The sequence below is a fragment of the Herpailurus yagouaroundi genome, unplaced genomic scaffold, assembly GCF_014898765.1.
Source record: "Herpailurus yagouaroundi ecotype Mexico unplaced genomic scaffold, PumYag 184, whole genome shotgun sequence".
Taxonomy (NCBI): domain Eukaryota; kingdom Metazoa; phylum Chordata; class Mammalia; order Carnivora; family Felidae; genus Herpailurus; species Herpailurus yagouaroundi.
In genome coordinates, this window is record NW_024412415.1 from 24891681 (window position 1) to 24916801 (window position 25121).

At 40.9% G+C, this 25121-nt stretch overlaps 1 protein-coding gene across 2 annotated transcripts in view; it reads left to right on the forward strand.

The window, feature by feature from the left end:
- The window catches only part of FAM81A (family with sequence similarity 81 member A), a 57307-nt gene that overhangs the window by 26419 nt on the left and 5767 nt on the right, over positions 1-25121 (forward strand). For both annotated transcript variants that reach the window (XM_040492841.1, XM_040492840.1), the window contains exons 4-7: positions 14238-14367; positions 15838-15944; positions 22926-23061; positions 24645-24840. In XM_040492841.1, coding sequence (XP_040348775.1) covers positions 14238-14367; positions 15838-15944; positions 22926-23061; positions 24645-24840 — 569 coding nt within the window. The remainder of the gene's footprint in view (positions 1-14237; positions 14368-15837; positions 15945-22925; positions 23062-24644; positions 24841-25121) is intronic.

Below are 25121 nucleotides of genomic sequence, written 5' to 3' on the forward strand. Positions count from 1 at the left end.
ATATACATATACATACATACCTAGGAGTATAATTGTTGAGTAATGTGATACTCTATATTTAACCTTTTGAGGAACAGAACAGCCAGACTGTTTTCCAAAGCGATTGCACCATTTACAATGCCACCGGCACTGCGCGAGGGCTCTGATCTCTCCACGTCCTCACCAACACTTACCCTTTTGATAGAGCCAACCTAATGGGTATGAGGTAACATCTTGTTTTTGATTTGCATTTCCCTAGTGACTAATGGTGCTGAACACCCTTCAGTGGGCTTATTGGTCATTTGTAGATCTTTGGAGAGCTGTTTATGCAGATCCTTTGCCCATTTTTCATCTGGATTAATAGTCTTTTATTATTGAGTTGCAGAAGATCTTTATATATTCTAGATTCAATTCACTACCCGATACCTGATTTGAAAAAGCTTTCCTCCGTTCTAAGGGTTTTCTTTTCATTTGACTGGGTCCAATTGGTTCTTTTAAAAAATGATTACTGTCTCTTTGTTGATATTCTCTATTTGATGACACATTACCATTATACCTTCCTTTACTTTTTTTTACAGTTTTTATTTATTTATTTATTTATTTATTTATTTATTTAGTTAGTTAGTTAGTTAGTTATTTAGAGAGAGGCAGAGAGAATCCCAAGCATATCCGTGCTGTCAGCCCATAGCCCTGTGCGGGGCTCCAAGTCACAAACCATGAGATCATGACCTGAGCCGAAATCAAGAGTGAGGAGATCAATCACCTGAGCCACCCAGGCACCCCATACCTTCCTTTACTTTTTTAAATCATTTTTTCTCTATTTCTTTGGTCATCCAGTGTTTATAATGGCTGCCTTAAAGTCTGTGTCTTTTAAATCTGACATCTTTCCCTCTCACTGCCAGTTTCTTTTGCCTGCTTTTTTTCTGTGTTTAGTTCATATTTTCTGGTGTCTTTGCTGGATACTGGATACTAACAGCTCCTTCCCTCTGTTTGCTTTGGTTGGTTGTTTGTTCAGTGACTTGGCCGGATTGTTTTAGAGATGTCTCTTTCTCCAGCAGGATGAAGCATCTAGCGCACAGGTGCCCGGTGATGTCAGTGATCTTAGCAAGACTCTCTCTTTTCCCTGATCTTTTTAAAAATTTTTTTGAGAGAGAGAGTGAGAGTGAGTGCGCTCACTTGCCAGGGAGGGACAGAGGAAAAGAGGGAGAAAGGAGGCTCCACACCCAGCAGAACCTGACGCGGGGCTCGATCTCACAACTGTGAGACCATGACCTGAGCTGAAATCAAGCGTGGAACGCTTAACCGACTGCACCACCTGGGGGCCCCTCTTTCCTTGATCTTTTATTAAGGTGTCTGCCTCTACAGGTATCACGTCCAGATCTTCATCGCCATTAATTTCTGGCAGATTGCTGTACAGGGATTGTTTCTGACAATACCCTGGGACATAAATTGCTCTGGAGTCTGATTCAGTTAAATTATTGCCAGCCCTTAAAGGCTTAATTATGTATATATACAAGAATTATTATATGTATAGGTAATTATAACATGGAACATGAACAACTTAATGTTTTAAATGTCACTGCCTTTCTGGGAGCCTGGGTGTTAAGCAACCGACTCTAGATCTTGGCTCAGGTCATTATCTCGCGGTTCATGAGATCGAGCCCCCACCTCAAGCTCTGTGTTGACAGTGTAGAGCTTGCTTGGGATTCTCTCTCTCTCTCTCTCTCTCTCTCTCTCTCTCTCTCTCTCTCTCTCTGTCTCTCTCTCTCTCTCTGTCTCTCTCTCTCTCTCTCTCTCTCTGTCTCTCTCTCTCTCTCTGTCTCTCTCTCTGTCTCTCTCTCTCTCCCTCTCTGCCCCTTCCCCTTCTCATGCTCTCTTTCTCAGTATAAACAAATAAACACTAACAAAATTTGTTTTTAAGATTTATTTTTGAGAGACAGAGACAGAGACAGAGACAGCATGACCGGGGGGGAGGAGGAGGAGCAGGAAGGGAGGGAGACATGGAATCTGAGGCAGGCTCCAGGCTCTGAACTATCAGCACAGAGCCCAACTCGGGGCTTGAACTCACAGATCGTGACCTGAGCCAAAGTCGGACACTTAATCAACTGAGCCACCCAGGTGCCTCTAGGTAAATATTTTTTAAAAATAATAAAAAAAAGCCACTGCCTTTGGTGTGCTGTGCCACCATGTCACAAACTGTAAGAGATGTTTACTTTAAGCATGTTGCCTGGTCAGGTCTGTGGCTAGACCTTTGGTACTGTTAATGAACTTCTGACCACCTCTTCGCCACTGAACTGGTAACCAGATGAAAAGTTATTCTGCCACACAATGGCTACAACGAAGAACTGCACCTGGGAGATCACAGTTATCCAAAGACCTGAAAAGGGAAATTTTGAAACGACTACATTATTGGTTCGTTTATAACATAACAGGATAAAATAGGGCAACTTGTCAGATTGATTGCAAATTCTCGTTTAACTAAAGCTGTTGAGCCATGCACACAGCTATATTTAGAACTCTGAGGCTGTCTTTTATGAGTGTTTTTTTTGAAAAGACAGGAACAGTGTCATTGATTCAATATTAGCTGAGGTAGCAATACAGCTTCCCCCTTTTTTCTTATTTATTTATTTAGAAATAATTTGCAGGGTGCCTGGGTTTCTCAGTAGGTTAATCTGACTCGATTTTGGTTCTGGTCATGATCTCACAGTTCATGAGATCAAGTCCTGTGTGGGATTCTGTGCCAAAAGTGCAAAGTCTGCTTGGGATTTTCTCTGTCCCTCTCTCTCTGCCCCTCCCCCTCTCAAAACAAACAAACAAACAATTTGAAACTTACAGAAAGTTTGCACGATTCACCAAGTGTTAACATTTCATTCCATTTACTCTATTCTTTCTTTTTTTTTTTAATGTTTTTATTTATTTTTGAGAGATAGAGAGACAGAGCATGAGGTGGGGAGGGACAGAGAGAGAGAGGGAGACACAGAATCCAAAGCAGGCTTCAAGCTCTGAGCTGTCAGCACAGAGCCCAACATGGGGCCTGAACCCGTGAACCAGCGAGATCATGACTTGAGCCAAAGTTGGGCACTTAATCAACTGAGCCACCCAGGTGTCCCAGTTCTGTTCTTTCATATGTGATATTTTTATGCAGCATTTGAGAATAAGGATAACTTTGTTTTTAACATAAGAAAACCGGAGTTGATTTCTTTGTGTATGTTTTCTGATGGCAGGCTTTGGTATCTTACCTTGCGGCCCTCCCTGCCCTTCCCACCTGCTTTGTCCCCTTACTTATAAAGGTATGAAGATGAAGTGTGTGGTATTAAACAGTCAGAAACATTATGAAATATGTAAAGTAGAGAAAAAAATTAAGTTCACCAGCCCCTTGCTCTGTTTTATTCCTTACAGGTAACTAATATTAACAGCTTGATGTCTGTCCTTTCAGACTTTTTCACGCATAGTTATGAGCTAATAATTTATCATCGTAGTAACATGATGATTTGCAGCCTCACAATTAATTAACAATCACAACCGTCTGATTTTGATTTTACAAAGTATTGCATATATTATTCTGCAACTGAAGTGTTCCCACATAACAGTACATTGTGGGCTTTCTTTGAGTACATGCATAGTTCTAGTATACTGCTTACTTGGGTATGGAGCATCCTGCTACAATTGTGTGCCATAATTTATTGTATTTACTACTTGATGTTAATGGAAATTTATGTTGTAGTATTTGTGTTTCCAAGTGAGAAATAATACTGAAGCCAAGCCAAAGCTAGGGAAAATCAGTGAGCCATGAACTTCAGGATAATTTCAAGATCTTTCTAAATAACTTTTTCAAACAGAGTCCATCCCTCAAACAGCTTTGCAAAGATAATGAAACTGGTCAGATGTAGTGATACCTGACAGTTCCTACCCAGTAAAAGCTGTGTTTGGATTGGAAAATAAAGCTTCTGTATATTTTTGTATTTCATGGTATGTTAGAACCCATGATATCCCCAAATAAGATTTAAATAATATTTTGCTAAACAGTTATGAACTCAAAAAAGAAAGGTCTTTATTTGGTGTTGGTTTTACCATCATTTGTGAAGTGAGGGATGATTTAAGATTAAAGGAAGTAATATGAATCAAGTACTTTGCACTGTACAGTGATTTTCTGTGTATTCATCCATTCACAAATACATTCATCCATTCACAATATCTGTTGGGCCTCTTCTACATGTAAGGCAATGAACGGGGCACTAGGGTTTTCGTGATGAAAAAGGCAAATGTCGTCCCTCTGTCTTGCTGTTTATATTCTGTCTAGGAGGGGACACAGATGTCAAACAACTTAATGCCAAATAGTTATTTAATTTCACTTGTTATTTGAATAATTTATTTGTAGATATTTGGAGTTTTATTTTTTAAATATTTTTAAAGTTTATTTATTTATTTTGAGAGAGAGAGAGAGCACGCATGTGCACACACACAAGTGGGGGAGGGGCAGAGAAAGAGGAGGAGAGAGAATCCCAAGCAGATCAGGATAGTGCAGCACCCTATATGGAGTTTGAACTCATAAACCATGAGATCATGACCTTAGCTGAAGTCAAGAGTCAGATTCTTAACTGACAGAGCCACCCAGGTGCCCCGATATTTGGGGTTTTCTATAGAAATCATATCATTTGCAAATAATGATAATTTTATTTCTTCTTTTCTGATCCTTGTATCCTTAGTCTCTCTTTCTTGTCATCTTACAATGGCAAACCCCTCCAATACCGTGTTAAGTAGATGTGATTGGGGGCATCTTTCTCTTGTTTTTTACTTCAATGAAATTATTCCATTGTTTTTCCATTTTGAATGATAATTGCTTGTGTTATTTTTTTTAACATAGATTTATCAGATTAAGTTTTTTTCAATTCCTAATTTACTAAGATTCTATGAATTTATATTGGGTTTTCTCAAGTATTTTTTGCATCTGTTCAAATCTTTTGATATCCTTCCCTTTTGATCTGTTAATGCATACTTAGCAAAATGGCTAGATATATTAATATACAAAAGTCAGTTTCCTTACTATTAAACAAAACATACCAAAATGAAGATACCATTTAAAATAAAAGCAGAGAATATATAATAACTAGGCAGAAATCTAACAAAAATTGCTCAAGACCTCTAAAGGGAAAAATTTTTTTAAATTTGATTAAGAAATGATAAGAGGGGCACCTGGGTGGCTAGGTCAGTTAAGCGTCCGACTTCGGTTCAGGTCATGATCTCATGGTCTGTGGGTTCGAGCCCTGTGTCAGGCTCTGTGCTGACAGCTCAGAGCCTGGAGCCTGCTTCAGATTCTGTGTCTCCCTCTCTCTCTGACCCTCCCCCGTTCATGCTCTGTCTCTCTCTGTCTCAAAAATAAATAAACATTAAAAAAAAAAGAAATAGTAAGAAAACATAAGTAAATAGAGATAGATATTATATTCAAGGGTAGGAAGTCTTAATATTTATGAAGATATCAATTCTTTCAAATTAATTTTTAGAATTAATGAAATTCCAGTTAATATCCTAACAGAGTTTTACTTTGAACTTGATAAAATGACCCTAATGTTTATATGTAAGGGTTAAGAGTGAAAAATACGCACTACGCTTCTGAGGATGACCAGAGAGGGGAGAATTGCCCTACCCGATAGCAAGACTTGTTGTGAAACTCTATGTTATTGGCTTAGGGGTAGAGAAAGTGAAAATGGAATAAAATAGAGCATGCACAAATTGGACTGTGACCACATATGTGTGGGACCTTGGCACATGTCATAGATGGCATAGCAGATCAGTGGAGAAAGGAGGGATTGCTCATAAGTAAAGCTGAAAAATATATTATACATATCAAAAAAGAGTAATTTCTTTTCTACCTCCTACCAGATACAAAATCCGCTCTGGACGGGTAGAGGGCTTAAGTGCTAAAAATAAGACTTGAAAATTTTTAATAGAAAAATACAGATGAATATCTTTTAGATCTTTCGGTAGGGGAGAATTTCTTCTTGACATAAAAAGCATTGATGGATTTGATTATATTAAAATTTAAAACATTGCTCATCAAAAGACCCTTTAAAGAATGTTACATTCTTTAATTATTTGTAATTAAATGTTACAAACTGAGGACGATATTGGCTGGTAAAGGGTTAGTACTAAGAGCATTTAAAGATTTCCTGCAAGTTAATAAGAGTAATGCAAACAACCCAGTGTAACAATGGGTGAGAGACATGAATGACATTTTACCAAAGCAGAAACATATGTGGTCAACAAACATGTAAAGAGATTTAACTTCAGTGGTTGATGTTGAAATGAAAATTCAAAACACAAAATATTTTTTTTTCACCCAGTTGATTGGCATCTGAAACGTCTGAAAATAAGCGTTAGAGAGGATGTGGTTTCTTACAGTCTCTTATTCCTTGCTAGTGGGAATATAAATTAGAATGTGATCTTACCTCCCAGTGTTGAACATTCACATACTCCATGATCCATCAGTTTCTGCCCGAGAGAAATTCTTGTATAAGGGGTCTTGTTAATAGCAGCATCATTCACAATAGAAATACTGAAATAACCCAAAGTGCCCATCAATGAGAGCATGAACAAATAAATTGTAACAAACAACAGAATATTATTCTATTGTCAAAATGAACCTCAGTGCTGTATGGCAATATGGATGAATCTTAGAAATATAATAGGTGGAAAAAATAAATACCAAAATATTGCATATGACATAATGTCTTTTTTTTGTATAAGTTTGTTTATTTAATTTGAGAGAGACAGAGAGCCAGTGGGGTAGGTGCAGAGAGAGGGAGAGAGAGAGAATCCCAAGCAGGCTCCACACTATCAGTGGTAGAGCCTGATATGGGGCTTGAACCCAAGAAACGTGAGATCATGACCCGAGCTGAAACTGAGTCAGACACTTAACTGACTGAGCCACCCAGGCGCCTCTGACATAATGTCTTTTGTAAAAGTTAAATTCGACTAAAACATGCATATATATACTTTGAAGAAATGCATGCTAAGGTTGTCTGGGTAGCTCAGTTGGTTAAGCATCTGGGTTTTGATTTTAGCTCAGGTCATGATCTCACAGTTACAGAGATTGAGCCCCTTCCACGCTTTGCTCTGACAATGCAGATAGAGCCTGCTTGGGATTCTCTCTCTCTCCCTCTCTTCTGTTCTGCCACATTCGCATTCCCCCTCTCTCTCTTGCTCAAAATAGACTTAAAATAAAAAAAAGAAATAGCATGCCATCATATATATACACACGTATTTGCATATATATGTACTTACATACATGCATGTGTATATGCAATTAACTGTCTTTTAACATTTTATTTTATTTTATTTGAATTCCAGTACAGTTAGCATACAGTGTTATTTAAGTTTCAAGTGTCAGTATACTGATTCAACACTTCCAAAAATCACCCAGGGCAAGTGCACTTGTTAATCCCCATCACCTATTTCATGCATTCCTCCACCCACCTCCCCTCTGGCAACCACCAGTTAAGAAGAGTCTGTTTCTTGGCTTGCCATTAATCAATCGTCTTAATAGGAAAACAAGGGAATGATGACGCAGGATTCAAAATGCTTACTTTCATGGGAGCCATTACTCAAAATAATTAACTGAACAAAGTGAGCCATGCTTGGGCCAGTGATGAGAGTATATTATGAAACAAGAGTATGTTATGGAAGATATCCAAAATAATAACAATAATAAGTTTTAATCGCAAGTCAGTGAAAGATTTATGTGGGGCGTCCTCCAAGTATGTAACTGGCGTGTCTCATCTGGGGGCTCTGGGAAGGCTTCCTGAAGGATGTGACTTGCGTGCTTAGCTCTGAGGGTGGAATGGTAAGTACCCATGTGAAAAGGTCAGGGAAGAACATTCCAGACAGGAAACAACATGGGTCAGGCCTTGAAGTGGGAAGGAGTGAGGTAAGTTCGAAGCCCTGGAATATAATCAGTGTGACTAGGTGAAGAGGGGAAAAGGGACTGAGGTGTGTGAGATGCTGCTGGAAGTTAGATGGATGGATAGGGAGCAACCCTTTGGGGGCATTTTAAAGGATTTTGGCCAGTATTCTAAAATAGTAGCAAGTTAAACAGCAGGCATTTATACAGATAAAGAATTGTACTTAGTTTGCTTTTTTTTTTTTTTTTTTCTTTCCTGAAACTGTTTCTTTGGGGCTAATACCTAGATTGAAAGGCACATAGAAATATATTTATGTTTCAAAATTTGGGGCATATACTGCCAGGTTGCCCTCTAGAAAGCTTGTAAAATGTATTTTTCCACCAGTAGTATGTGATATAGCTTGATTCTACAAACTTTCTCCAACAATGGGCATTCACATTCAAAAAAGATTTCCAATACAGAAGAACAATGGCATAATTATTGCTTAATTGTATATATCGTACTATGAATATTGAAAATATTTAAATGCATATATGCAGTTTTGTCAGATTATTTAAAATATTTTTTTAAAATATTTTAAGTATTGGGGCACCTGGGTGGCTCAGTCGGTTGGGCGTTCGACTTCGGCTCAGGTCATGATCTCTCAGTTTGTGGGTTCGGGCCCCACATCGGGCTCTGTGCTAACAAACAGCTCGGAGCCTGCCTACTGCTTCGGATTCTGTGTCTCCCTCTCTCTCTCTCCCCCTCCCCTGCTCATGCTCTGTCTCTCAAAAATAAATAAATGTTAAAAAAATTTTTTTTTAATATTTTAAGTATTTAAGTCAATATTAAAAAAAATTGTTCCATTAATTTTTTTCCTGTTACTTCTGAAAAGGATTATAGCATTTTAACAACATGACTGAGCTAAACAAGTTGTTCAGCCTCAAGTAAATGTGAGTTAGTACCAAGAAATGGCTTTTATTTTTATTTTCTTGTTTTTAAAGAGGATGTTTATTTATTTATTTATTTAATGTTCATTTATTTTTGAGAGAGGGAGAGATAGAGCACAAGTGAGGGAGGGACAGAGAGAGAGAGAGAGAGAGAGGGAGGCACAGAATCTGAAGCAGGCTCCAGGCTCCGAGCTCTCAGCACAGAGCCTGACACGGGGCTCGAGCCCACAAACCAGGAGATCATGACCTGAGCTGAAATTGGACACTTAACTTACTGAGCCACTCAGGCGCCTCCCAAGAAATGAGTTTTGTTTTTTGTTTTTTTTTAATTTTTTTTTCAACGTTTTTTATTTATTTTGGGACAGAGAGAGACAGAGCATGAACGGGGGAGGGGCAGAGAGAGAGGGAGACACAGAATCGGAAACAGGCTCCAGGCTCCGAGCCATCAGCCCAGAGCCTGGCGCGGGGCTCGAACTCACGGACCGCGAGACCGTGACCTGGCTGAAGTCGGACGCTTAACCGACTTCGCCACCCAGGCGCCCCAAGAAATGAGTTTTAAAAGACTGGAATAATTGATGTGGTAGCTTACTTTCTTCAGAGTCGACAATAACTTAAATTTACCAATAATTTTCTCAGTTTGCTCACCATTGTTTCTTGCATCCCACTCCTTCCTGTGGGTGCTCTTTTTTTTTTTAAAGATTTTATTTTATTTTTTAATGTTTATTTATTTTTGAGGAAGAGAGAGAACATATACAAAGCAGAGGCAGAGAAAGAATGGGAGACACAGAATCTGAAGCAGGCTGTAGGCTCTGAGCTGTCAGCACAGAGCCCAACGTGGGGCTTGAACTCACATACTGAGATCATGACCTGAGCCAAAGTCAGACACTTAACCAACTAAGCCACCCAGGCACCCCTAAAGATTTTATTTTATTTATTTTTTAATTTTTTAATTATTTTTTTAACGTTTGTTTATTTTTGAGACAGAGAGAGACAGAGCATGAATAGGGGAGGGGCAGAGAGAGAGGGAGACACAGAATCTGAAACAGGCTCCAGGCTCTGAGTTGTCAGCACAGAGCCCGACGCGGGGCTCAAACTCACGGACTGTGAGATCATGACCTGAGCCGAAGTCGGACGCTTAACCGACTAAGCCACCCAGGCGCCCCTAAAGATTTTATTTTTAAGTAATCTCTACACCCATCGTGGGGCTCAAACTTACAAGATCAAGTGTCACGGGCTCTACTGACTGAGCCAGCCAGATGTCCCTGGGTGCTCTTTTCTTTTTACTGAAGTACATGATTTAGTGACTCTTTCAGTATGGGTTTGTGGTCAATACATGTCTTTATCTTTGCATGTTTAAATCTGTGTCTGTCTTTGTTTTGCCTTTATCCTGGGATGATAAGTTCTTTTTCCTCACTCCTAAGATGTTTCTCCACCCTTCTGTCTCCTTCTTTTGGGGACTTCTCAATTCCTCTTTCGCTTAGGTTGGCATCTCTTTATTTGTCCTCCTTGTCTCTTACCTGTTTTTTCATGTTTCGCATCGCTGTCTTTGCTTCCTTCTGTGTGAGCTCCTTGCTACTGTCTTCAAACTAACTGACCATCTTCAGTCAGGTCCAGTCTAGAATTTGTCAGGTCTGTGAAGACACTGTGTAGTTTACTTCCAGGATTTTCCATTTTTCTCTCATCCACTTGTTCTTCTTTCCCCTCTGCCTGTTTTTGTTTAATAATTCAGAGTTCTCGTTATAGATATTAATCTGTCTTCGATTTTTTTCAGTATCTTAAACATATTTATTTAAGAACTCATTTGGTCCACGTTTTTAAAAATGTTTATTTATTTTTGAGAAAGAGGGTGGGGAGGGGCAGAGAGAGGGGAACAGAGGATCCGAAGCAGGCTCTGCGCTGACAGCAGAGAACATGAGACAGGGCTCGAACTCATGAACTGTGAGATCACGACCAGAGCTGAAGTCAACTGCTTAACCCGATGAGCCACCCAGGTGCCCCTCATCCGGGTTTTTGTTTGTTTGTTTGTTTGTTTTTTTGGTTTGTTTGTTTTTTGAGCTTTCCATAGCTGGTAGGGCCCCACTCAGACCTCTGGTTTCAGTTACCCTGGTTCCTGTGTTCTGTCACAAGTGTGCTCCTGTGTGCTTCCTGAGTGGAGCCGGTTTCTTGCCCGTCTTGCCACGTGGGAACTAAAGCTTCTTCTCGCTTCTGCTGGTTTTCAGATATAGAGCCCTTCAAGCTCCCAGCACCGGCCGTAGCAAAATATACGCTTTGCTCCATCTCCTGCACCATCTGTCTGCTTTCTACTTTCCCCCATACTTTTTTTTCCCTCCCGTTATTTTTTGTCCTTGTGGATATATACCTTTTTAAAATTCATCTGGAGTCATCTTGATAGGTTTTCAGGAGGGAGCCAAAATAAGGGCATGTGTTCAGTCCACCATGTTCAACCGACAGACCAGGTAGTAGTTTTAATTTGCAACATTTTCGTGCAAAACGATTAGTAAATCAGTTAAATCTTATTGCTTATTGGAAAGCCTACAAAGCACTGGCATGCTCTTTAATCTTTATTCGTGGCTTATATACTCTAGATCAATATTTTGTTTTTTTAAGCTTGTTGCAAATATTTTGTATGACTTAGTCAATGAGATTCTTTTCAGTGTCTGAGTCACTTAGGGAACAATTTACAAAGCTCGTTGAGGCCTAAATGCAGATCTACATCTTAAAGAATTCATTCCCGGTGCTTTTAGGAAGATTGCAGACCGCTGATTTACTGAAACTGGGACCTGTCACTGGCTCCGTCTTCAGTCTGGGTATTTATAATGACTTGTTCAGCAAGTTCCCAATCTTCTGAGCTGATTTGTCTGATTTGAGGGATAATGAGCAAGAACAAAATGTCAGATAAAATCTCCACCAATAACAGAAGAAAATATGCATGTAAGCTGAGTAGGATTTTTATAGTGGTGGCATAAGAATCTGTTTTTAAATTTCTGGATTGTATGGTATGTGTACTGAAGAAAAAAGTTCCCACTATGTCTTCATTTTGTATAATTAGTATGTGACACATAGTGGCCATTCTACAAATACTTATTGACTGAAAGAGTAAATTATGGAGTGGGCTTCCCACTGTCGCCTCTCTGCTTCTGCTACCTATTGCCTTGAACCTGACCTAACTTTCATGACAGTGACTCTAACCCACATTTCTCTATCTCTGGATTCCTTGTAGTCCAGCCTCATTTCTGCTTCATGGGGACCCCAGAGAAAGATGGTAGGATAGTGCATATTCCATAAAATTGGAACCCATTCTTTGTACATGGCCGTGGATTAAAATATTTTCCTTGTGTAATTATTTTTCTGATCAGAAAAATTATACATACTTATTGTGGGGAAGTTATACAATTTAGAAAAGAATGAAAAGTAAAATAAAAATCACACATGATCCAAAGATAGCTGGTTAATATTTTGCATGCTTCCTTGTAAAATTTTGTACGGATATATGACTATATGCATCAAGGTTCGATCAAGAAGACAGAAACCACTCTAAGTATTTTAGCAGGAAGGTATTTAATCCAGGAGGTTAGAGCTTGCATAGCCTTTGGCAGATTTAAGCAAGCAAAGTGAAAGAAACTGCTGTTGGCTTTCAGCAAAGTGGGATGTGCAAGAATCACAGAACGGAGCCACTGAAAACATCAGCTGCCTATAGCATGGGAGTGAGTGATTTGCAGGAGTGTGCCTAGAAGTGGCTGTAAACCTCACGTGTGCAGTTTATCCCATGTATGCCCATCCCTGCCAGGGGAACATAAGGGCTTCTCTTCCACCTCTCTGTATAAGTAATTTACGGTTATTTACAACCAGCTGCCAAGGTTGTTTGGGAAGTACAATTTTTGGGCCTCTGCTCTCTTGATACAGAGAACATTCACAAGGAGCACAAATGCTCTGTCAGTTTTGTTTCATTTTTTAATTTTTTTTAAATGTCTCTTTATTTTTGAGAGAGAGAGAGAGAGAGAGACAGAGCGTGAGCAGGGGAGGGGCAGAGAGAGAGGGAGACAGAGAATCTGAAGCAGGTTCTAGCCTCTGAGCTGTCAGCACAGAGCCCGACATGGGGCTCAAACTCACAAACCATGAGATCGTGACCTGAGCTGAAGTCAGACGCCCAACCAACTGAGCCGCTCAGGCACCCCAAAAATGCTGTGTCAGTTCTGAGCAATCCAAATATATGGCTCTTTTCCTGTTGTCACCAATCCTCCAATATGTTTCTTCTATGTCTCTCGCCATTAATCATGAACATCTGGCTATTTTTTATTCTAGGCAGATACATTGTTTGAACTTCTGCCAACTGTGGGGGGTTCCCTTCCTTAACACCCTTGAGATCCACTCCCTAGTGGGCTTTTAAGTGTCAGTAGTCTACTTCTGGAAGGTGTCGGCATATTGACACCTTTCGTAAACCAGGTCTGGCTTTTCCTCCGCTGGTCCACCTGGTCATCAGGAGCTCCTCAAGAGGCTGTATGTATGAGTTAAAGGAAAGTTGGCAGAAGCAAGAGTATATGCCACAGGAGTGTGGGCTCATGCAGTGTACTTACGCCTTTGGGACCTATTTAAGCGTGATGTCTATGCTTTTCTTCCCCTTGAAGATGGAGCACTGCTCATATGCCTCCCTTTATGGCTTGGTGCTCAGGATGGACTGGCCAGATTGCTTGGTCACTTAATGTCCCGTGCTCAGGAACGCACTTGCTACCAGGGCCCAGCAGCAAGCCAATGGCTACTTTTCACAGCGGGATGATTGGGTTGGAACGGGGCTGACTTAGTTTCGTATTCCTAGGGAGCTATTCTGTGAATTTCCTACTAGGGCTCGACAGAGGCTTCGCACATGGCTTCTCTGCCACAGATACTTTGAGCACCATTGGCACTGCCAAGCTGTGAGGCCCAAGGGACTGAGCAGCCTACACTGCAGCTCAGACCCGCTGCACAGCCTTCTCGAGCTCTGGACCCCACTCAAAGCTGACCGTCTTGAGGTGATTTGGTAAAAGGTTAGGAGTAGTACTTTCAAATGTAGAAGGAATTGCCTTCACGATCCAAAGAAGGCCCAGAGAACTTAGAGGCATGGAGGTGGCACTGAAGAGTGACAGACCCCGTCCAGCACACTGTATAGGCCTTCTGTAATTGGGCTCTTACTGCATGTACAGTTTTATACTCATGAGCATTGTAAAGCCTTTGCTCCTTTGATGGTGACATCCCTACTCTTATTAAGCAGCATCCCTGTGGTTTAACTTAAAACCCATAACGAGGGCAGCTCTCTATATTCATTTGAACCTCTGTGTAAAAGAGTGGGTCAAAGTACAGTTTCTTTGAGTGGGGTTGTGTGTTTGAGTATGTCAAGGAGCTTCAGTGCTTGTTTTTAAACTTCACTCAGAGTTAGCTTTGTCGTTTTCCTGGACAGGTGTGACGCCAGCATAGCCAGACTCTCTGCAGAGCACAAAACGACTTATGAGGGCCTCCAGCACCTGAACAAAGAACAGCAAGCTGCCAAACTTATCTTGGAAACAAAAATCAAAGACGCAGAGGGGCAGGTATGGCCTACTTCAGGTAGCCTTTTAGAAGGAGGTAATTTGTTCTTAGCTAAGTAAGAATAACATGGTGATGAGAAACCAGCCGGGATGCCTAGCACATGTTTCAGTGCAGTGGCCCTTCACGGGTACAGCAACCAAAGCGCCAAATTTTTTGGTAGAGTCCTAATTTTAAAGGTTCTTTTCCCTCATTCCTAAAACAATTAATATATTCCAGAAATTCTAAATAATGGCTCCAAAACTACTTCGTGCATAGGTAAATGATCGGGCATTCTGTTATATGCCATGTCCCCATTTTTGGTTCAGGAAATAGTTACGGTCCTGGGACTCATGTTATGTGCTACCTCATCACATAGTCTTTGGTGGGAAAGGATTCAGACAAAGGTAGAGGTAGGCTGGCCGGTGAATTTTAGAGTACTCCACCTTGAAACACAGATCAGTTTTATAAAGCATAACTTTTGGCATTTCACCATTTGCTTTTTGGCCACTTAAAAGCTTCCCTTTGCCATCAAGGGGCCTGTCTTCTAGGATTTGCCCCACAGTATCTGCCCTACTTGTTATTCTTCATGCAAAGAGGGACCATTCCAGTAAAAAGGGGCACCTGGTCAATTTGCTGGAGTAAAAATACTTGTGTTCAAAATACATTCAATAAAGATCTAAATCTGCTTATGTGAAGGACACAGATATTCTAAAGCCACCAAAAAAACCCCACAATAAAACAAAATTCCAATAGTTTTTTTTCGGAGAATGAGTAAGGGCAGAATTACCTCAACAGAAAATAAATGCTCAGCAGATACTAAGCTTCTTGGTGGCCGAGCCAAGTCGGATGCATATAGAAATCTATAGAAGGAGACATACTTTTTTTTGTTCTGGATCTAATAAATACTTGTCCCATGAATCTGCGAGTGAGGAATATCGAACACTGTAATTCCTGAAGAAACTAAAGACATTTCATATAGGACGAGTTTCTCTTAACTCTTAGTAGAAAGACCAGGGGGAGGGGTGGGTGGTGGGAACAAGGAGTAGGAGGGATGGAATTTACAAATTATATTTTCTGGTGACTTGACTTGATATGGAGGTAAATCTGGGACCTCAAAGGATTTTGCAAGTGATAAGAATTCCATTCTCTATGTCTAGCAGCCACATCAATGGTAGAAATCCCAAAGTAAACATAACTGTATTTTGTGCCAGCAGGTGGAGGTAGTGGTCCTGGGCAGAAACTAGGCTTGCTCATCAGAGAACTATAAAGTTAAGTACTCAGAGCGTCATGGATTTTGGCATCACTCCTGGTCTTGATTTCTGATGAGTGTGTATGATAGAAAATGGAAGTGGAAAGATGAGGTGAACTGCTAAAAGAATATATTAAATTATGTTGAATCTTAATGTCATCGACTAGAATATAGCTTACCAGATGTTATCTGAAACTACCTCTAAAGATCATATGTGATATTACAAGCAAGGTTTCTTTCCCAGATTTCTCAGCTTTTGAACAGAGTGGACTTGTCGATATCAGAGCAAAGCACCAAACTGAAGATGTCCCACAGAGACAGTAACCACCAGCTGCAGCTTTTGGATACGAAGTAAGTAGTCAGCTTATAAACATTTTTTTTTGGTTCGAGTTCTTGATAACCCTATTCACTAGTATGGTTTTTTTCCTTTTCCTTTTTATTTATCACATAAAACAAACTGAAAACAATAATGGAAGTTAAGAGGAAAAGTTTCCTTGTAGCATGTTGCCACTTTACATTCCTTCTTATGGTTTTTAGTAGTTGGATAATTATCTATTCATCCAGTAGATATATAGTGAGCACTGGCCTAGTTGCTAAGGATCCAGAAGTAAAGAAAAACAGACTCTGTTCCTATCCTTGTGGAGTTTATAGTCTAAGGAGTTGATGAGCATTAATCAAATAGTGACTTGAGTGAGTGTATGCCTTATTATTACTAATGGTTGCAATTGCTTTGAAGAAAAGGTGCATGGTTGTGGTAGGCTGAATGATGGTCCCCCAAGGATCACCATGGCCCAAGCCCTCTGAATATGTTACCTTATATGGCAAAAAGGGACTTTGCAGATGTGATTAAGGATTTTAAGATGGGTAGGTTACCTTGGATTACCTCGTAGACCCCATGTAATCCCTAGAGTGTCTGTAAGAGGGAGACAGGAGGGTCAGAGTCATGAGAGAAGGTCACGTGATAATGGAAAAAGAGACTGGAGGCTCAGAGATGCACTCTAAGGATGAGGAAGGGGCCACAGACCATGAAATACAGGTGGCCACTAGAAGCTGAAAGAGGCAAAGCAATGATTCTCCTCTGAGAGCTTCCGGAAGGAACCACTTCTGCTCACACTTCAATTTTAGTGCAGTGAAACTGATTTTAGGTCTCTGACCTCCAGAACTATGAAAGAATAAACGTGTTGGTTTAAGCCATCAAGTCTGTGGCAGTTTGTCACCACAGCCACAGGAAGCTAATACAATGAATGGTGCTATGAGGCCTGGTTGTGGGGCCTCCTTCCTGAGGAGGTGATGTTTGAAGTCAGAGCTGAAGAAGAAATGGGATTCACTAGGTGAAGAGTGAGGTAAGAATGTATGGGATGGAGGAGTGTGGCATACAAGAAGCTGCAAGATGGCGAGGGTGGCTGGAAGAGAGATGGAGGGGAAGTGAGGCCTGGGGAGGAGGCAAGCCGGCAGCAGGGCCTTGTAGACCATACGCGGGGTTGTTGTCTCTGGCTTTAGTGCAGTAAGGACAGCCACTGAAGGGCTTGAGGCAGATGGGGTGATATAATAAGATTTATAGTTATTTTTAAATGGCCTTGGTGGCAATCAGAAAACAGTGGGGCACCACGGTAGCTCAGTTGGTTGAGTGTCGGACGTTGGCTCAGGTCACGATCGTGAGATTCAGGAGTTCGAGCCTCACATTGGGCTTTTTGCTGTCAGCACAGAGCCGGCTTCTGATCCTCTGTCCCTCTGTCTCTCTGCCCGTCCCTTGCTCATGTGTTCCCTCCCCCCCCAAAATAACTAAAAACATTAAAAAAAGAAAGAAAAAAAGAGAAAGTGAATCAAAAGGGGCCAAAGCATGGGGCACATGAGTGGCTCAGTTGGTTAAGCATCCGACTTCAGCTCAGATCATGATCTAGCGCTCAGTGAATTTAAGCCCTGTGTCGGGCTCTGTGTGGACAGCTCAGAGCCTGGAGCCTGTTTCAGATTCTGTGTCTCCAGAGACTCTCTCTCTGCCCTTCCCCTACTCACACTGTGTGTGTGTGTGTCTCTCTCTCTCAAAAATAAATAAAGATTAAAAAATTTTTAAAAAGTGGGGGGCAAAGCAGAGATGGGGACATCATCAGGTGGGGGCATTGCTGCAGTAGTGTAGGTGGGAGAGGTGTGCACTAGGGTGATTGTAAACTATCCAGTCAGCACCCTATGATGTGTTATACTTTCCCATTTTGTTATAGTAACACCTTGAACTGTACTTGCCCACAGTGAAACTCATCATCTGCCCTTCTACTCAGTCACAAAACCATACATCTTCTCCCATCATGAATCTTCATGAGCTTGGCATTTTCCTGCCTAAGCAGAGCCAGTCATCACTATATATGTTTGTGTGTGTGTGTGTGTGTGTGTGTGTGTGTGTGTGTGTGTGTGTGTTTGACTTAATATATTGTTTAACAATGATTTTAGTGTGGAACTTTGTTAGAGACTTGTGGAGATTTTAAATTAATCATTCTCCTGGTTCATATATCTTATCATCACCATATTTAATGTTGTGTCAAGGTTGTTGCTGAGTTAACAGGAATTCTCTTATGACAAGCATGTTTCTTTTTTCTCTAATTGTCTGTATTATATAATCGTTGAGTTATGTCACCACTTCTCATAGATCCTACACGCTTGCCAAGTACAGAAAAATCTCTTCAGTCCTCTTCCTTCCATCACAGAGGAAAAAATAAACATGTTGGTATTTTTTCCTATGTAAATTACTTCGTTAGGAGATATTACTAGTCAGCAGACACGAACATCTTTATTTTCCTTCCTACAGTTTAAAGTCTAGAAGTCTAGACACAAACGCTCTTCACAGGGGAGAGGGGACAAAGCCTGGGGCAGAAGGTCAGATTGATTACCCAAAGGGAAAACCCTGGTTGGGTGAGCTAGGGAAAATGCCCTTCCCACAAAGAGAGGCTAAGGAAACTCACCTGTCTAAATCTTGGCTCTGGGTAGAGGGATAGAAGATATTCCTTGAAAATTCAGGAGCACAATATAGCCTTTATTTATTTTACTTATTTATTTTCAGTAAGCTCTATACCCAACATGGAGCTTGAACCCATGACCCTGAGATCTACCAACTGAACCAGCCATGTGCCCCCACAATACAGCCTTCATATAAATTTAGAGCTAGAATTCACATTACCCAAGCAGCTTGAAGAAAACCACAGTGGACAGTTTAATCTTAGAATGATCCTGTTTTGGTGGTGGCTTAAGAAGCTGGAAGAAACAGATGTAAATACCCAGTCCTAAAGGCTTCCCAGATCTTCCCAGAACAGATCAAGTTCTAAGGAGCATGAATGTATAATCAAAAATCATAAAACAATACAAACAAAAAAGTCACACATGTGATAGAGTCAGGAGAAACAGAGAAAAGAGGAATTTGATGTCCAAATACTGCATATATAGGAATTATTGGATAAAATAAGTATACATGTACATACATACATTTGTATGTGATGTATATGTATGTGTGAGTATACACACACGCACACACACATTTTGAAAGTATGACTAAGGAATGAGATTATTAAAAATGATCAGTCAGAATTGAAAACAACGAAATAGAACTTCTAGAAAATATAATCAAAAATAAAAGCTGTAACCTGTAGCCCTACCTGACTGGGGAGCCTGCATAGTGACCCCAGGTGACCCTGGAGCCCCCCTACATTACCTGGCTGTGGAGCCCAGCTTACAGCCTTGCTTAGCAAGTGGAGCCCAGACTGCTCCCACTTATTTGTTGAGCACTGCCTGTAGCCTTGCCCAAGCAGAGAACCCAGCCAGTAACCCCTCCCCCAAACAGAAGCCCAGACAATGATTCTGCCTGATCTCAAAACCCAGCCACCAGCTTCACCCAACTGTGAGGTATAGCAGCTGGTGCCACCTGACCAGGAAGCCTGGCCAGGAACCTCACTCAACAGTGTGGCACAACCAGCAGCCTGCCCAGTCCTGGAGCAAGCCTGAGGCCCTGTCTGATGATGAAGCCAGCTGAACTTGGAGGCTAGCCAGTAGTAACACTTGGCTGGGAAGCATAGCTTGGGGGTCCCACTTGATTGGGTGCAATTGTGGAGCCCAGCCTACAGCCCTTAATCATGGAGTCCAAACAGCAGCGAACTGCCCAGCCAGCGAACACAGTCTGAGACCTCAGCCAACCAGAGGTAATTGCCCAGTGCAGTTAGTGGCTCTGTTTGATTGTGCAGTCTAGCCCAGCAGCCCCACTTGGCCAGGGCGCCCAGCCAGCGGCCCTGCTTGAATGCAGAGCCCAGCTTGTAGGCCCATCTGACTGGGGAGCCCAGCCAGCTGTTCCTCCCATCCCCTGACCTCAGAGCATACGCAGAGGCCCTGCCCAACTAGAAACCTAACAGACATGTACAGAACTTTCCATCCAACAGTAGCAGAATACAAATTTCTCTTAAGTGCAAACAGAGTATTCTCCAGGATAGATCATATGTTAGGTTACAAAACAAGCCTCAATAAATTAAAGAAGATCAAAATCATATCAAGTACCTTTTCTGACCACAATAGCATGAAACTAGAAATCAAGAATAGGAGGAAAATTGGAAAATTCACAAATATATGGAAATTAAACCACACATTCCTGAACAACAGATGGGCCAACGAAGATCAAAAGGGAAATTTAGAAAATCTTTAAATAAATGAAAATGGAAACACAAAGTATCAAAACTTACGGAATGCAGCCAAAGCAGTTTTATGAGGAAAGTTTACAATACTAAATGCCTACATTAAGAAAACAGAACGATCTTGAATAAACAACCTAACTTTGTATCTCAAGGAATATGAGATACTCTTGAAATATATGAGATATCTTGAAAGATATGTTCTTTCTTTTAGAAAAAGAAGAACAAACAAAGCATAAAGACAGCAGAAGGAAGGAAATAATAAAGATTGGAGCAAAAATAAATAGAATCTAGGAAACAATAGGAAAACAATGGAAGGGCATCTGGGTGGCACAGTCGGTTAAATGTCTGTCTCTTGATTTCAGCTCAGGTCATGATCTCACAGTTTGTGAGTTCAAGCCCTGCATTGGGCTCTGCACTGATGGTGCAGAACCTGCTTGGGATTCTGTCTCCCTCTCTCTGATCCTCCCTAGTTTGTGCGTGCTGTCTCTCTCAAAATAAATAAATAAACTTTTAAAAATGTTTAATAAAAAGAAAGAAAAATGATGGGGAAAATTAATGAAACTAATTGTTGGGGATTTTTTGAAAGATAAACCACATTGACAAAACTTTAGGTAGACTAACCAAGAAAAAAAAGAAAGAGCACTCAAATAAATAAAATTATAAATGAAATAGGAGTCATTATAACAGGTACCACAGAAATACAAAGAATCATAAGAGATTATTATAAACCATTAAATGCCAACAAACTCAATAACCCCCACCCCAAACCCCATTCTCAAACCCCTCCAAAGATTAAAGAGGAGGGAACACTTCCAAAATCATTTTATGAATCCAGCATCACCCAGATACCAAAGACAGGCCAACATCCCTGTTAAACATAGATGTAAAAATTCTTAACAAAATGGTAGCAAACCAAATGCAACAGCAAGTTTAAAGGATCATACACCATGAGGGAATGGGATTTATCCCTGGGATGCAGGGATGGTTCAATATATGTAAATTAATAAATGTGATACACCACATTAACAGAATGAAGGATAAAAAAATCATATGATTATCTCAGTATGGAAAAAAGCATTTGACAAAATTTGATACCTTTTTCTTGATACGGACTCAACAAATTGGGTATAAAATGAATGTATCTCAACATAATAAAGGTCATATATGACAAACCCACAGCTAACATCTACTCAGCAGTAAAAAGCTGAAAGTTTCTCCTCTAAAATCAGGAACAAGGTGGGGGTGTTTACTCTCCCCACTTCTATTCAACACAGTGTTGGAGGTCCTGGCCAGGGCACTTAGGCAAGAAAAAGGAATAAAAGCACTCCAAATTAGAAAAAAAGAAGTAAATCTATTCCTCTTTGCAGATGGTATGATCTTATCTAAAGACTACATCAGAATACTGCTAGAATAAGTGAATGCATTAAGCTGCAGCCTCTGTGGTCAGTCTTCCTGGTCAGGCAGGGCTGTAGGCTGAGCTCCACAGCTGGGAGGGGCTGCTGGCTTGCGTTTCCTGCCCAGGAAGCTTTTTTAATAGTGGCAAGACCCGGGCAGTTGTGATCCATTGCCCGACCTGGTAATATGGCCATACCTAGCTGCGAGAGAGTCTGGGAAATGTAGTCTCTGGCCAGGCAGCCATGTACCCAGTTCACATTTGAGGATTTCTTTCTTTCTTTTTTTTTAAATAATTTTTTATTATTTTATTTTATTTTATTTGAGAGAGAGAATGAGCAGGGGAGAGGGACAGTGGGGGTAGGGGGGGACAGAGAGAGAGAGAGAGAGAGAATGAGAGAGAGAGAGAGAGAGAGAGAGAATATGAATCTCAAGCAGGCTCCATGCTCAGCACGGAGCATGACATGGGGCTTGATACCACGACTCCGGGATCATGACCTGAGCTGAAATCAAGAGCCAAATGCTCAACTGATTGAGCCACCCAGGTGTGCCTCTTTGAGGATTTCTTAACAGGAAAGAAGAGGAAAACATGTAGCAGATAATTTAGGGTCTTCTACCACAGTGTCCATTTTATTATTACTATTATTTAAGTCATATGTTCTCTTCTGCTTTTATTCTATTTCATAATAAAACTAATACAAAAGTAATGAGGAGATAGCAAGTGTGGAGTGTAATTTTAATGTATTTGGAAAGGACAAGGACTGGAGGAATGGAGGTTAGGGTTTTTTTCTTTCAGTTTTCTTTTAGGAAATATCTGTATCCGGCAAGAGCAATTTGGAGAACATTTGAGAGAAGGGGCGCCAGGCTCCAGTCCTGGGAGATAACAGGGAGAGGGAGGAAGAGCCCAGGAAAAGACAGGAGACTGGAAGCGTGCCACGATACTGTGTCCTCTGAGCCAGGAGCACTGGGGGCCTTCTGAAGGCAAAGATGAGCACCGGGCGTGGCTGTGTGTCACTGTGTGACACCTCAACACCCACACCATCAGCTCTACACCAGTAGGAAGTGTTAGCAGGTGCTTATCTGTTGTGTCATCCTTCCTGGCACCCCATCCCCAATTTAGTGCTAAGGATAATTCTAAGGGAAGGTAAGCTTGTAATTCCGAGGGAGCCGAGGTGAATGCTGACATATTTGTGAGAAATTTGATAGCCAGAGACTGAGGTTATATGATGTAATTCAAAATTTTTTTTTTACATCTAACTTACTAACTTTCTTATTTTAGATTTAAAGGTACGATTGAGGAGCTCAGTAATGAGATTTTATCTGCACGGAATTGGTTGCAACAGGAACAAGAACGGATAGAAAAAGAACTTTTACAGAAAATCGATCAGCTTTCCTTGGTTGTTAAGGAAAACAGTGTAGGTATTGGTGTTTAGCACAATATAGTGAAGTTATTCAGTGGGGGCCTGCAATGTTTATGAATAATCCCTTGCAATTTAGTATTGACTTATGTAGCACCACATTAAGTTGTTCGGTTGTTTCTTGCCTTAGGATCCTTTCTTTGTACTCATTATAAAGAGAGCACTTGGATTTGTTTTGGTTAATAAAGGCTAAATAGAAAATTTTAGTACTTTCAGCTAAGATGAATTTAAGTCAAGGCCTTAGTGAACCAAATTGTCCACCTGCATTTCTAAATAAAACTAACAGCTACGAACTTCATCCTATTTGGTTTAATTTCATCTTCTGGAAAACACGACGTTGGCCAGGTTTCTCCCACTAGGCCCCACCATCACACTACAACCACAGTATGCACACTCACGGTGCAACACGTCAACAAAATCTACTGTTTTCTTCTCCGTTTTCCTTCTCTTTTTAGCCCATTCTCCCATAGAACTAAGGTTTGCAGAACTGCTCCATAAAACCATCAAGAAAGCCTTGCATGTAGAGTCTTCAAAGTCAGTAGGCTCTGAAACTGGTATTTGGCAGGCAAATCTTTTTGGGTTTTGGTCGTTTAGCCTGACCCTCTTCCTCTCCCTTCTCTTCTCTTGCACTGCTTCCTCCTATTGGACTTTGATGGAGCAGAAGCATCTGGTGCAGTCTGCATCTCTGACTCTGCTGGCTCTCAGTGTTGATCTGCTGGATTGCAGACTACATTGTATAACATCAAGAGAGCTAGGTCATGCAATAGCCGACTGAAAGCTCAGTGTTTGTAGTCTTGGCCTCGAAGGCTCACCTGCAGATTCAGGTTCCCACAAAAACCAAGCACGCTGGAAAGAAAAGGAAAGGCAATATTTAATATGTCAAATACTTCTTTAAGTGTTCTCCCATATATTATCAGATCTACTGATTGATTTGCTTAATTTCATACTACTACATTCGTAGGCTTCTGTGTCTTTGGATCACTGTTTATTTTTACACATGGATTGGTTAATAACTAATAGCAAACCTCAGGATAACGGTGGCTTTGATAGATGGCATCTTGTTTGTCTTTCACATAAAAGATGTCTGGGTGTAGGGAGTGCAGCGCTGATGTGGTAGCTTATCAGTCCTCAGCAGCCTAGGATTCTTCTGGCTTACCTCTGCCAATTCTAGAGAGTGACCCTTGTTCTCATAGTTGAAGATGATGGCTAGTGCTCAAGCCATTACGTCTGAATTGCAGGAACAGAAGGAAAAAGGAAGGGATGAGGCCATGTCTCAGCTGCCTTTTAGCTTTTCCTAGAAGCAGCCACATACATCTTGCTGGCCAGAACTTAATCTTATGGCCGCACTAAACTCAGGGGACGATATAAAATGTAGCCTTAATTCTGGGTGAGCTTACACCGTGCTGAAAATTGGGGGTCTGTTAAGGAAACAGGGGAGAATGGATGTTTGAGTGAGCAACAAGCCACCTTTGCGATTCTGTTCCCTGCAGATTGTTGTTAAATGATACTAGGACTGATGCGAGTGCAGTATAGACTTTCCTTTTGGAGTAATCAGGTGCAATTCTTATCACGGATCTCAGGGAGCCAGTGAAAGGGACATGGAGAAGAAGCTGAGCCAGATGTCAGCCAGACTTGACAAAATAGAAGAGAGTCAGAAGAAGAATATGGAGGTGCAGAGAACAAAACAGGAAGAGGAGAAGGTTCATGGGCGCATCAGCAAGCTGGAGTTACAGATGAATGAGGACATGAAGGAAATGAAGGCAGAAGTTGACGCTGGTAGGCCAAAAAGAAAACAGCTCTCATGGTTTATTTTCACTATGATCTGAAAACCAGTTAATGCAACTACTGTGACCCCGGCTGATGGTAATAACGGTAAAATGTCCTTAGGTGATTTTCTGAGTAGCTGTGCTGTAGTGAACTAAAATGTTGTGTCACTTCCAAGTACATGGAAAGCCACCGTGATGGACAGGCAAACCAACCAAAATTGCTCAGCTTGCAAATGTGCATTTTCTTTTCTTTCTTTCTTTCTTTCTTTTTTTTTTTTTTAACATTTATTC